Here is a 13,881-nt window from a genome sequence, read left to right on the forward strand (position 1 = left end):
TTGTAGGTCAAAATTCTCCTTTTTTAAAAAATGGAAGAGAAAAGCACGATGAGGTACCACTTCATACTAACTAGGATGGCCATAAGCATGAAGAATAACAAGTGTTGGTAAGGATGTAGAGACACTGGAACCCTCATAAATTACCAGTGGAAATGTAAAAAGGTACAGCTGCCGTGGAAAACAGCCTGGCAATTTCTCACAAAGTAGAATATAGAGCTACCATGTGAACCACCAGTTCCACTCCTTGGTATATACCCAAATGAACTGAAAACATCTGAAACTCCAACAACTGAAAACTCAAAAACTGGTACACAAATCTTCTTAGCAGCATTATGCATAATCGTCTTTTTGTAGAAACAACCCAACTGTCCATCAACTGACAGAAGGATAAGGAAAACATGATACATCCATGCCATGGACACATGCCACAGCATGAATGAATCTTGAAAACATCACATGAAATTAAAGAAGCCAGACACAAAAGGCCACATATTGAGTGATTCCATTTATAAGAACTGTCCAGAAAAAAAAAAGTCTTTAGAGATAGATGTTAGTGGTTGCCCGGGGCTGAGGGCAAGGGAATGGGAGTCATGCTAATGAGTTTGTGGTTTGTTTTTGAGGTGGTGAAAATGTTCAGGAATTAGAAATGGTGATGGATGTACAACACTGTGAACATACTAAACCCTCTGAATTGTATACTTTAAAAGGGTGAACCTTATGGGTATGTGAATTATATCTCAATAAAGCTGTTATTAAAAAAAAGGAGGAACAGGTCACTTAGTGCTGATGTTTATTGTTAGGGCTCCAATCTTTTGGGTTCTACAAAATATACACCTGAACATTCCACTTTGCTGCTTGATGATTACTCATGACTGGAAGGAGGGAAGTGGCCCAGGCCAAAATAAGCACCATCAGCTTGACCAGGAAGTTCCTAAAGGCTCCATTCACTTCCTCCCATAGAACGCCTAAGACAATGACTGCGTTTCTCAGTGTCCTTGATGCAAGGAAACTCACACAAAAAAATGGCTGATTCTGCAGGTGAATCACAATTTTCTGTTTTCAGAAAACAGAATTTTGTATATGACTATCGTTTTGACCTTTGCTACTAAAAAATCTAAGTGGCAAATTTATTGTTTAAATTTTATCTTTTCCTCACATCAAGGACCTAAAAGTTATCTACCTTCCCTGCTTCTGTCCGATGGTCTCTAGTCTGATGTTCCTTTAAATACTTCTTTTCATAATAAAGGATATTTTTATGAGCAAACTGCTCTAAGTCCTTTTGGTTGCAAGTATGGTCCAATTTCAAAACAAAAACTAACATTCCTCCCATTTGTCAGCTCTCAAAGAAGGTTATAAGTAATGATTGAATCTGCACCTCCACTTGATCTCTCGGTCTTTCTCCAAAGCACAGATGTTCTAAAGGTTTCAAGATGGTTGGCTTCCCTGTCTCTGGGATCTTTTACTAAATCACTGCTTGCCATGAGGACTGACAGAAATACCCAGGGAGCTGCTCATGCTAGCCTCCCACCCAGGCCCAGTTTCCACCTGAGACTGACCTTGGGCCTAGGCATCAGTTTAGTTTTCGTCTACCTGTTCTCAGGCTAAGCAGAAAGGCAATCTTAGGCTACAGAAAACAGCCTAGCAGATACCTCAGAAAAGGTACAGTAGCCTGCTTACCTACAGGTAAGTAATAGGTCCTAATTTAGGGAAAGGAATCCAAGGAGCTGAGAAGTGAAAGGACCTACATATGGTTGAAATGCTAGCTGCAGAGTGGAAGTGACTACCACCTTGATCTTGTGCCTCTTAGCCTGGTGCTCTATCGTGCTCTTTCCATTCCAGAACAGGGCTCATCACTGCCCTCGTCTGTCAGGCCTCAGGCTGAAAAGGATCCAGAGAACACAAAAGGTCAGGTGGGCCGGATCACAAGGCACAGGGCTCCCTGCTCCTCCCGAAGTTCAACACCACACTCAGATGTAGCCCATGCTCCTGTGCTCTGTCTGGCCCTCGTGGGGTCCAAAAAACACAGAGTTAGGCAAGAACTATATAAGGTTCAAGGCAGCTCTGTCTGGGCCCCGCAGGGTCCAAAAACCAGAGTTAGGCAAGAACTATAAAGGTTCAAGGCAAGTACCACCTTGAACCGTCATTCTTTGCCTCTGCCCCAGTTTCTAGGGTTACCAAACAGAATGAGACATCAAAATGCTTTAGAGCAGGAAAGCCACCTCCAATTTCATAGGCTTGGCACAAGGCCCAAGAGAAGGGACTTGCTTAGGGTCATTCACTAAGTTAGTGGCAAAAATAAGATTAGCCTTCAGGTCTGTTCTGTTTATTCCTCAACTTTTTGACTACTGCTGCCCATGCACAGATGGACCTACAAAACTGGCCCAGACAGGAATAGCTGGAGGATTTTGCCTCATCAGAATGATTCAGTCTTTCCACAATGTTCCTGCCCTTGTGAAAGTCATTCTTGTGGCCTATGGGATTTCCAGTCACTCATTTCCATCCATGCAGCCAGATGGGGACCCATCTTAGTGATGTCAGGAGCAATGGCAATTAATGAAAAGAAGGCGCCTGAATTAAGCAAGAATGGGCACAGGGTAGGAAAAAGCATCATTCAGCCCTACAGAAACTCAGACTCTAAAGTCTCATAAATGCAAGGAGCTATGCGTTAATGTAAAAAGAAAAGTGGGAAACCAGCAACATGAACTCTGTATTGACATTTGGTTCTTAATAATAACATCCAAAATGCGTTCTGTTCTTATAGCGCTGCAACTGGGACTGCATCTGGTCAAGGATATATGTCGCTGGAGGTTGCCGGAGTCTCCCTTGGGAAGTGGGGAGGAGCTGGTGGTGAAAGGGGAGGAGCTGGTGGTGAAAGACACACACTGATTTCTCTTTGGGACCTATCTGCAGCCAGGTGGAGAGGTGCAGCAGGTGCCTTGGCTCTGATAAGGGGTGGGGAGGCTATCCCAGCTGGCTTGCAAACACATGGGCAGAATCCCTTGCCCCAAGCCCACAAGAACACAGTTGCTGATGGGAACAGCAGTGGCAGCTCCAGGAGAGTGGAGGGAAGCCTGGGATGTTACATTCTTGAGGCCTTCACAGGTACATGTCATCGAAGCCCGGCGGGGGGAGATGGTCTGGGTTAGGTCTGGAATGGAAAGAGGGGCTGATGAGTTGGAGTGATGGAGAGACCAGGGTGCAGACATGAACCTGCACTGAGGGAGGCTGCCCTTCAAAACGATGTTGTAATGTGAGGAATTTAAAAACATGCACTCAAGAGCCAGACAGCCTGGGTTATAATCCTGACTCCCTTACTTGGTATAAGTTACCTAATCCTTCAGGGTCTCATTTTCTGCATCTATAAAATGTAGATAGCACCATCTACCCAAGACTACTGAAGAAAGGATCCACTGGGTTTCTGACATACGAACTTTCAAGAATTGTTAGTTCCTCCTCCTACTTCGAGTTCTCCCCAGAGGGGAGCTAGGGGAAGAGAGGCACTGAGGGATAGGGAGCTCCTAGAAGGCTCCAGGGAGGCATCATGCAGAGCCCTGGAGGAGGCTCCACTCTCCTGGAAGCAACAGGTGGAGGCAGTAGTAACTCTGTGCCTGGGGCTAGAAACCTCTGTTGCTGCCACACTAAGCCAAGCTGCCATCAAGTCCTACTTCTCAGCATACCTGAGTGACTACCTACCCAGATGGGCTGGTGCCAATGGGTCCAAAGGGGTCAAAGCGAGCTCCTGGGGGCACAGCGCCTGGAGGAAGCCGATTCGGGAGGCCTGACGATGGGTCAATAAGCGCTCTTGGGAAGCCAGATCTCAGGGGATCCACGATCATGCCACCTCTCTGACGCCTGAGGCAAGAAGAAAAGTTGGGTAAGTAGGTGTGGCAAGGACTGTCCTTGGAGAAAAGGCGAGGGAGGTGAGAATGGACCAAGAATGGCAGGGATATCTACTCTGGATGGCCCAAGCAGACATGTGGATGGCTGCCTGAGAGCCAGCAGGAAGTGGGCAAAGGCAAGAACACAAAGCCTACACAAAGAGCAGACCTCACAGCTGAGTGAGTGCTTTCGGCTCTGCAAAGGTTGGTTCTTCTGCACAGTGCTTTTGGTTCTGTAGGGCTCCTCAAAATTGAGATCTCTGCTATATCCAAGAGGGACAACTTGATCGAGAGGGACAACTTGATCAAGACCAAGAGCCAGAACTTGCCAAGGTCAACTACAGTGCCCTCACAAGGTTCTGCAGGGTGAAACTTTAGGTTTAAGGACTCATAATAGCATTGAGATAATTCGTGATGTTGGTTTTTTTTGCTCTCTTTTCTTTAAGGGCCTCAGGGCAATTTCTCATTGCCTGTGGGTTGCCTAAGTCTGGCTCCTGAAAGCATCTGTCCCTCATGGAGCTCCACGGACCTGACCTCATGTGCTCAAACTAGGATGAATGAGCTGATGGTTCCCCAAATTTTGAAGTCACTGCTTAAGCTGCACTGCAGACCTAAGTGATCTCCCCACTGTCTAAAAATGAGATGCTGAAGTTGGGGTCACTTTGCAGCAGAGCTTAAAATCTAGTCTGAATCATTTAGAGAAGAGAGTGGATAGCTGAGGCTGTAGTAACTTTGTTGGATGCATGATAAGAACCATCCAGAGTCTAATGGGGCTCAGAAACTCCCTTTATCAAGTGGGGTAACCTCTGAATAGCCCTGAGCTGCCCTAAGGCCCACCATGTGCTCTTCACTATATATCTGACAAACTAGGGTGGGCAGGGGGCAGGGAAATGGAAGAAGAGCTGCCTGCTGGGCTTGCTCAGCTCCCTGCCAACACTCCGCGCTCTCCTGCATTGCACTAGGTGTGGAGGAGCAGTGTATGTGGCAGTGCTTTCTCAGCCACTCAGCAACTGCCTCCTCCTCCCCGAAGAAGGAGACTGACCGAAAACTCTAAATTTAGAAGATGAGCTGGGGCTGAAAAGCCACAAGAGCAAGTTGTGTTGCTGCCACCTCCCCAGCAGTACTCACCCAAAAGGGTCTAAGTCTTCTCCTCCGACAGCAAATGGGCCCAGGGGATCACACCTGAAACAAACAAGAGACAATTATTTCAAGTCCCAGAGCAGCCAGGCACCTGATGCATGTGGGATCACAAACACTCCCAGGCATGGGGGACAGGGGAAACACCTGCATGAGACCATAACACAAGGGATATTTCAGGATGGTCCTTGGCTCAGACGAACATTGATAATCTTACAATGGCGATTATGTGAGAAGAGTGAAACACAGACCTAAAAACATGGATTAAAACAAACAAACAAACAAAAACCATGGATTAAAATATTAAATGTTAATATTAATTGGTAACCTTTTATTGGTAACCTCCAGATAAATTTTATTCACATCTTTCTCCATTTTCTTAACTTTATATAATGAACCAAGAAGTTTTACATCAGAAAAATATTATTCTTAAACCCAAAAACCAAAATCCCAAAGCTAAGATTTAAAAGCTTCAAAGGCAGATGTATGGAGTCATACACAGCTAGAACAGTGTTTCTCAACCTTTTTGTCAGTAGCCCCTGTATACAATTTTAGTACTATAGATGTACTGTGTATCTGTTTATACACTGTGCCTGCAGGAGGGCCACAAATGATTGTAATCTCCAGGACTGCCCCGGACCCCAATAACCGATTTCTGCCTTCATGGAGAATGCATGAGCTAGAAAGCAGAAAAATGACTGCATGCTTTCTGAAGAGTAATTCTGTATTATCTCTGTAACATATATAGATATACACAAAAAAATACATAATCCTTCAAAAGTCTTATATGTCTTTTTTTTTTAATGGCAGCACTTTTATTTTTTCTTACACAATGATGCACTGCTGGGGCCTAATGTTCTGACATAACAGTAGAAAACCAAAATTTGTTGTAATCTCTTAAAGACTGAAGAATTGCATACCAAAAAACCTTACATAAATGAAAAGGATGAATAAATTTACAGGTGTAAATGCAAACCGCTTCCAACTCAAGGCAAGTAACAGCCCACGGTGTTCTGGCAGGAAAACATCAGCTAAGAAAGGAAACTGGGACCTATAGGCAAGACAGACATGACAACTGGTTCAGGAGCTCTTGCCAGCCACTAGAGAAATTCCAGAACACTCAGCCCTGACACATTAATACCCTGCACCAGTGGGAGACTGCTGGCCACACAGACCCACCAACTCTTGGACTTGTCTTCCACAAGCATGTCCTCACCTCAGCCATGAAGTGACTGAATCACATGTACTAAGGGTGGAAATCAAAGATACATACAAAGTATTAAACAAATACCAAGATAATAGTTAATTTGAATACAAGGTCAAAGTCAGCAACAAGTTCTATTATGCAGTGCTGTTATCAGACACAAGCTTCAAGGACAAATTTTTTTCCAAAGGCTTATTCCAGTTTGGTGAGGCTAGGATGAGGTATACAATCTGAATTAACCTATGCAGCAAATTCTACACATCTGCTTGTAGTCCATTTAGAAGCATTTGCAATGGACATGGAGGGGCCCAACTTGTCATACTCCTGCTTGCTAATCCACATCTGCTGGAAGGTGGACAGTGAGGCCAGGATGGAGCTACCAATCCACACTGAGTACTTGCGCTCGGTAGGGGCAATGATCTTGATCTTCCTTGTGCTAGGCGCCAGGACAGTGATTTCCTTCTGCATCCTGTCAGGGATGCCTGGGTGATTCCATGCCCAGAAAGGAGGGCTGGAACAATGCCTCCAGACACTGAAACTGCACATTGCTGATGGCGATCACCTGGCTGTCAGGCAGCTTGTAGCTTTTCTTCAGGGAGGAGGATGACGTGACGGTGGCCATCTCCTGCTCAAAGTCCAGGGTGAAGTGGCACTGCTTCTCCTTGATGTCACACATGACCTCCCGCTCGGCTGTGGTAGTGAAGCTGTAGCCATACTCTGTGAGAATCTTCATGAGGCAGTCAGTTAGGTCCTGGCCAGTCAGGTCCAGACACAGAATGGCATGGGGTGAGCACAGCCCTCATAGATGGGCACTGTGTGGGTGACCCCGTCTCCAGAGTCCATGACAATGCCAGTGGTGCGCCCAGAGGCACAGAAGGACAGTATGGCCTGGGCTGCCACATACATGTCCAGGGTGTTGAAGGTCTCAAATATGATCTGAGTCATCTTCTCTCTGTTGGCCTTGGGGTTCAGGGAGCCCTCAGTCAGCAGCACTGGGTGCTCCTCCAGGAATACATGGAGCTCGTTGTAGAAGGAGTGGTGCCAGATCTTCTCTATGTCTTCCCAGTTGGTGACGACGCTGTGCTTGATGGGGTACTCAGTGTCAGGATGCTGTGCTTGCTCTGGGCCTTGTTGCCCATGTAGAAGTCTTTCTAGTCCATGCCCACCATCATGCCCTGGTGTTGGGGGCACTTGACAGTGAAGGGAAACACGGTTCGAGGGGCGTCGTCCCCAGCAAAACCAGCTTTGCACATGCTGGAGCCATTATCAGTGATGTCTTCTTCCATTGTGATCAGTGGAGGAACTGGGCAGCAGAGCGGCGGGAAGACATGGCACACAGACTGGCAGTAGTGAGTGAGACCCTCATATATATCTCTATATTCTTTGATCTGATAATTTCATGTCTAAGTATTCATTTAAATAAAGAATACAGAATTTAAATTTAAATATACTCACAAAGACATTAATCAAGGAAACTGGAATCAGCCTAAATGGAGACCAGTTAGGAACATCATGGCAGATCCCTAAATGTAGCCATGAAAACAATAAAAACAATGTTCTTAGAATGTTTTAAAAATGATGTGGAAAAACATTCATGCTCTAGTATTAAGCATCGAGGGGAAAGGGGGTTATCTAGCCTAGGGAAATCAACTGTGAAAAATGTGTACAGGTGTATATGCAGGCTGGTGGTGGTATGTATGTTAAAATTAGAAGAAGCGTACTAGGCCAGGCACAGTGGCTCATACCTGTAATCGCAGCACTTTGGGAGGCTGAGGCGGGCGGATCATGAGGTCAGAAGTTCGAGACCAGCCTGATCAACGTGGTGAAACCCCGTCTCTACTAAAAATACAAAAAATTTAGCTGGGTGTGGTGGTGCACGCCTGTAATCCCAGCTACTCAGGAGGCTGAGGCAGGAGAATAGCTTGAACCCAGGAGGCCACTGCATTCCAGTCTGGGCAACAAGAGTGAAACTTTGTCTCAAAAAAAGAAAGAAAGAAGTATACTGAGAGTGTAAACAGTGACAGTTACTTCTGGGTGGTGAGATCTTTATACTTTCCTGTTTTTTTCTGCACAGGACATGGATATGGATATAATACAACAAAAATATTTAGTATTTTGAAAGATGCACTTTGGAATCTTCACAGAGCCTTGGCAAGCAGTACAAACCTGACAGTTCTGGGGCACTGGCAGGTTCCTGCCAGACCTTGGGAAAGCCTTATAAATAGCAGCTAATCTAAGTTTACAGGTAAGAAGCCATTAATTAGAGATCTGGGAAAAAATCCAAAAGTAGGTTCTCCTCCAGTCAGTTCCATCCAATGGGCTGGAACTGTAGAATACTGTGATTTAAATGGACAAGGCCAGGTTTCCTAGGGAAGGAATTTTTCCTGACCTAGATTACTGCTCCCAAGCCACAGTTGATGGAGCTAGTAGTCAAAGTTTCTGGTGGCCTCCAACATCCTGCCTAATTGGAGGCAGACCAGGTGGTGCCAGAGGGAAGTGAGCATCTTACCTGACTCCATGAAGTGCCCCACCACACAGAGTGGCAAACATAGGGGGCTTCTAGTGGATGTTAAAATGCTTGGGAATAGAGTCTTGATTACTCTGAAATATGCAACAATCTCTATTTTTCTCTCCGGATCACAGAATTGGGGGAGCAGAGAAGAAACAGAACAACGAAGGCCAAAAAGGCAGTGGCAGGCTGGGAACAGTGGCTCATGCCTTTAATCCCAGCACTTTGGGAGGCCGAGGTGGGCAAATCACTCGAGGCCAAGAGTTCAAGACCAGCCTGGCCAACATGGCAAAACCATGTCTCTACTAAAAATCCAAAAAAAAAAAAAAAGGCCAAGTGCAGTGGCTCACACCTGTAATCTAAGCACTTTGGGAGGCTGAGGTGGGAGGACTGCTTGAGTTCAGGAGTTCAAGACTAGCCTGAGCAACACAGTGAGACCCTATCTCTATCATTAAGGAAGAATATAAAAATTTTCTAAAAAAGCAGTTGCAAGGCTCGCCCAGTAATTTGTATACTAGAAATTATAACAACATATTCAGTAGGCTCATATTCAACACAGACTCACTGCAACACATGAACACTTCTGTGACCTCATTATGTATGCACTTAGAACCCATTTATTTATTTATTTTTCTTCTTTTCTTTTTTTGAGACTGAGTCTCACTCTGTTGCCCAGGCTGGAGTACAGCGGCGCAATCTCGGTTCACTGCAACCTCCACCTCCCAGGTTCAAGCAATTCTCCTGCCTCAACCTCCTGCGTAGCTAGGATTACAGGCATGTGCCACCATGCCTGGCTAATTTTTGTATGAACCCATTTAGAATAAACAGCATGGGGGAGGGGGGGTCCATTTTTCTCTAGATAGCCCTCTCTTGGCTGACTCTCAGTCTTGGATATGCTAAATGAAGCTCTGGGGATTTTAAAAATCATTTTTGTACATGGCCTCTGAACTCAAGCTCCTACTACTTCAAATGGTGATCAACTGAAGGAAATGATCCACTCTAATCTTGCAGGAAAAACTGCATGGCTGAGCCCACTGGGTAGTATGTCGCTACTGCAAAAGCAACCTCTTTAAGGGATTGGAAGGTGATCCTGAACACTCATGATTTCCTCCTTATGTGCTTCTCTTTTATATAAAAGCCACACACCTCGTTGGGCACACAAATCCAGCTGACACCCTTCTAATAGCTGAGGTGGTCTGGGACCTGGAAAGGCCTCAGGACTGGGAGTCAGAGATGTGCACTGGACTTTTGGTTGGGGATTTTCTAGCTGGCTGCCAGGAGTCTGCCATAAAACTTCTGCACTTCAGTCTTTAAGATATAAAATCTAGGTAGTAACACCCACAGGGCCTGCCATGATGGTAAAATGTAGCATTGCATGTGAACAGATTTGTTAAAGGAAAGACCTGGAAGAATGAAATAACAGCGGCCACTACTATTTATTGAGAGCTTGCTTTGTGTCAGATGCTGTGCTAAATTTAGTTTTTAAAAGATTAAGATCCAGTAGCAAAATTTTTACTTCCTGTTCCTGTAACATTGTGTTCTGCTGGTCTAGAGGTCTCAGTTCCAGAGGGAGGAACGCTGCCACCAGGAAACACAGCAATACTTCCATTAAACTGGAAGTTAAGATTGCCAGCTGACACTTTGGGCTCCTCCTACCTTTAAGTCAACAGGCTAAGAAGAGAGTTACAACGTTGGCTGGAGTGACTGACCTAAACTATTAAGATGAAATCAGTCTACTGCTCCACAATGGAGGTAAGGAAGAGTACACATGGAATACAGGAGATCCATTAGGGAGTCTCTTAGTATTACCATACCCAGTGATTAATATCAATGGGAAACTACAACAGCCCAATCCAGGCAGGACTACAAATGGCCCAGACCCTTCAGGAATGAAGGTTTGGGTCACTCAATCAGGAAAAAAAAACACAACCTGCAGAGGTGCTTACTGAAGGCAAAGGGAATACAGAATGGGTAGTAGAAGAAGATAGTCATCAATACCAGCTACAACCATGTGACCAGCTGCAGAAACAAGGACTGTAATTGTCATGAGTGTTTTCTCCTTCCTTTGTTAAAAACAAGTTTGTGCATGTATACACTTGTATTAAGAAAATATCTTCACTCTTATTATTGTCTTCATTTAAAGATTATGTATGATCTCAGGAGATGTGTATGGGTTCAAGTTGACAAGGGGTAGACTTGTGATGGTTAATACTGAGTGTCAACTTGATTGGATTGAAGGATACAAAGTATTGATCCTGGGTGTATCTGAAAGAGTGTTGCCAAAAAGAGATGAGCATTTGAGTCAGTGGGCTAGGGAATGAAGGTTCCCTAGCCCCCTTAATTTGGTGGGCACAACCTAATCAGCTGCCAGCAAATATAAAGCAGGCAGAAAAACATGAAAAGGAGATGATGGGCCTAGCTTCCCAGCCTACATCTTTCTCCCGTGCTGGATGCTTCCTGCCCTTGAGCATTAGACTCTAAGTTCTTTAGTTTTGAGAGTCGGACTGGCTATCCTTGCTCTTCAGCTTGCCGACAGCCTATTGTGGGACCCTGTGATTGTGTAATGGCCCAGACCCTTCGGAATGAAGGTTTGGGTCACTCCAACAGGAAAAAAAAAAACACAACCTGCTGAGGTGCTTACTGAAGGCTTACATATATATATGTTATATACACATATGTGTATATATATTTATACGTATTTGTTTATATATATGTATTTGTTTATATATACATATATATGTATAAACAAATAGGAATATATATATCTCTTATTAGTTCCTGTACCTCTAAGAAAACCCTGATTAATAAAACTACAAAACATATTTTAAAGAACTGTTCATTATATTTACCCACATATTTACCATTTCTACCACTCTTCTTTTATACCTGATGTTTGAGGTTTCCATCTGCTATCATTTTCATTCTGGCTGAAGAACTTCCTTTTGCAATTCCTTTTGAGAAGATCTGTTGACTCTAAATTCTCTTAGTTTCTTTTCACTAAGAATATCTTAATATCCTTTAGAAATGAAGGTGAAATATTCACTGGATATAGAATTCTGGGTTGACAATTATTTTTTTCTTCATACTTTGGGAATGCTGTTCTTCTGTCTGGCCTCCATGATTCCTGATGAGAAATTCATAATCATTCAAATTCTTGTTCCTTTATAAGTAATGAGTTGTTCTTCTCTGCTTTCAAGACTTTTAAAAAAATCTTTAGTTTTCAGCAGTTTGATTATATGTTTGGATATGTACTTCTTTAAGTTTATCCTATTTAGGGTCTGCGAAGCTTTTTGAATCTGTAGGTTTATGCCTGTTGCCAAATCTGAGAAGTTTTCAGCCATTACTTTCTTTAAAGAGTTCTGTACTGCACTTTCTCCTCTCCTAGGACTCCAGTGTCCCCAAAGTTAGACCTTTGATAATTGCCCCACAGGTTCCGTAGACATTATGTTTAAATCTTTTTTCTCTCTGTTGTTCAAACAGAATAATTTGTTTACCTATCTTCAAGTTCACTGACCCCTCAGTCAAATCCATTCTATTACTGATTTATCCAGTGAGATTTAAATTTTCTTATGGTATTTTTCAGTACTAAAATTTCCATTTGGTTCTTAAGGTCTTCTGTTTATTAGCTGACATGTCTATCATTTCAATCATTTCAAGACTGTTTGCCCTCACTTCTTGGAGCATTTTTATAATAGCCACTTTAAAGTCTGGCAGATAATTCCAACAGCTGTGTCATCTTAATACTGACATCTGTTGATTGTCTTTTTGTGAGCTGAAATTTTCTTGGTTCTTTTATGCCCAGTAATTTTGGACTTTATCCTAGATACTTTGAACATTTTGTTATGAGGCTTTAGAATAATCTTGATATTTTAGCAGGCAATCAATCCAGTTAAGTTCGGGCTCCAAGTTTTTCTTTCAATGTCAGTTCTGTTTTTACAGGCTTTACAATGCTACTAAGGTCTCTACCATGCATGTGCTATCTGGTTGTCAGTCTGGGACCTGAACAGTGAGCTCTCCTGTAGTTATGTTCTAGAAGTCTTTGATGTGCTATTTAGAATCAGATCCACTTACATAAGCTACAGGTAAGGCCATAACAACTTTATGGGGTGCTTTCTCAGCTCTTCCCTCTCTGCAGTCCACTCAGAACTTTCCATTTCCCTGGGCGGCTCCTTTTTGGGTCCTCTGATCAGAAAGCTGGGGCTTTATTTACCTTCTCTGTCATGTAGTTCCTACGACTGTGCCTGTGTCCAGAATCAAGTGGAGGGAGGACAAAGGGAAGAAAAAAGCAACAGTGGTTTGTCTCATACTCCTGAGATGACAGGTCCTCTTGTTGGAAAGGAAGGTTCTTCCTTAGTTTTAGGTGTGTGCAGACTGCTGCAGGCTGGGATATAAATGAATGGAGAAAAGGAAAAAGAAACATGGGAGATTTTTCCCACTCTCTCTGAGCATTAGTAGAACCTTTCCCCACTCCTTTAGCCAGAAGTGCAGGCCTTTCCTGGAACATTCTCTGCCCATGCCAATGTTCATTTCCTTACTTTGGGTGTGCTTGAATTTGGACTGGAAGATATTTGAGGGGAACAATGGTGAATTCACTGCCCATTTAGTGGTACTTCAAACTCTGCTATTCTCCAATCTGTTTTCTCAATGAGGACTTTTCATATTCTCAAACAGCTTCACTCTATGCATTCTGTAAGGTTGCACTGAATGGGAAACTCAGGATGGCATGTGCTTACTCTAGAACCAGAACCTTCTTAACCGGTACAGAATGCCAATATGGCTGCCTTCACAGCTGCTAATTTGTACCTGTGGTTGACCTCTGGGTGTGAACACTGCACACCAGGCTGCTTTAGGAGTGCCCGCTGTGGTTTCATAGAGCACCTAGTATCAACAACCTAAATATTTTCAGATCCTAATCCCTAATTCCACAGCATTATTTGAACTACCTAGTATGTGCACATGAGTCAAGTGGGGGATCTTACTAAAATGTAGATCCCCCACTTGACTCACGTGCATTCAGAAGACTAGGAGTGGGACCTCAGATTCTGCATTTTTCACAAGCTCCCAGGTAAGTTGACATTGCTGGTTTGGGGCTATACTATTTCCCAGTCACAGTACAAATTCAGCCATGGAATTTTGGTGTCTGAGTTTATTAA

General features: G+C 43.8%; 1 protein-coding gene across 1 annotated transcript in view; it reads right to left on the minus strand.

Annotated features, from left to right (window-relative positions):
* Positions 1–773: 773 nt before the first annotated feature.
* The window catches only part of PSMF1 (proteasome inhibitor subunit 1), a 46,476-nt gene continuing 33,368 nt past the window's right edge, over positions 774–13,881 (minus strand). Inside the window, exons 5-7 of the mRNA XM_064382297.1 lie at positions 5,007–5,060; positions 3,694–3,852; positions 774–3,148 (exon numbers count right to left, since the gene is read on the minus strand). Coding sequence (XP_064238367.1) covers positions 3,097–3,148; positions 3,694–3,852; positions 5,007–5,060 — 265 coding nt within the window. The 3' untranslated portion in view covers positions 774–3,096. The remainder of the gene's footprint in view (positions 3,149–3,693; positions 3,853–5,006; positions 5,061–13,881) is intronic.

This window comes from Aotus nancymaae, unplaced genomic scaffold (genome assembly GCF_030222135.1).
Source record: "Aotus nancymaae isolate 86718 unplaced genomic scaffold, 86718_ANA_hifiasm-v0.15.2.pri h1tg000029l, whole genome shotgun sequence".
Taxonomy (NCBI): domain Eukaryota; kingdom Metazoa; phylum Chordata; class Mammalia; order Primates; family Aotidae; genus Aotus; species Aotus nancymaae.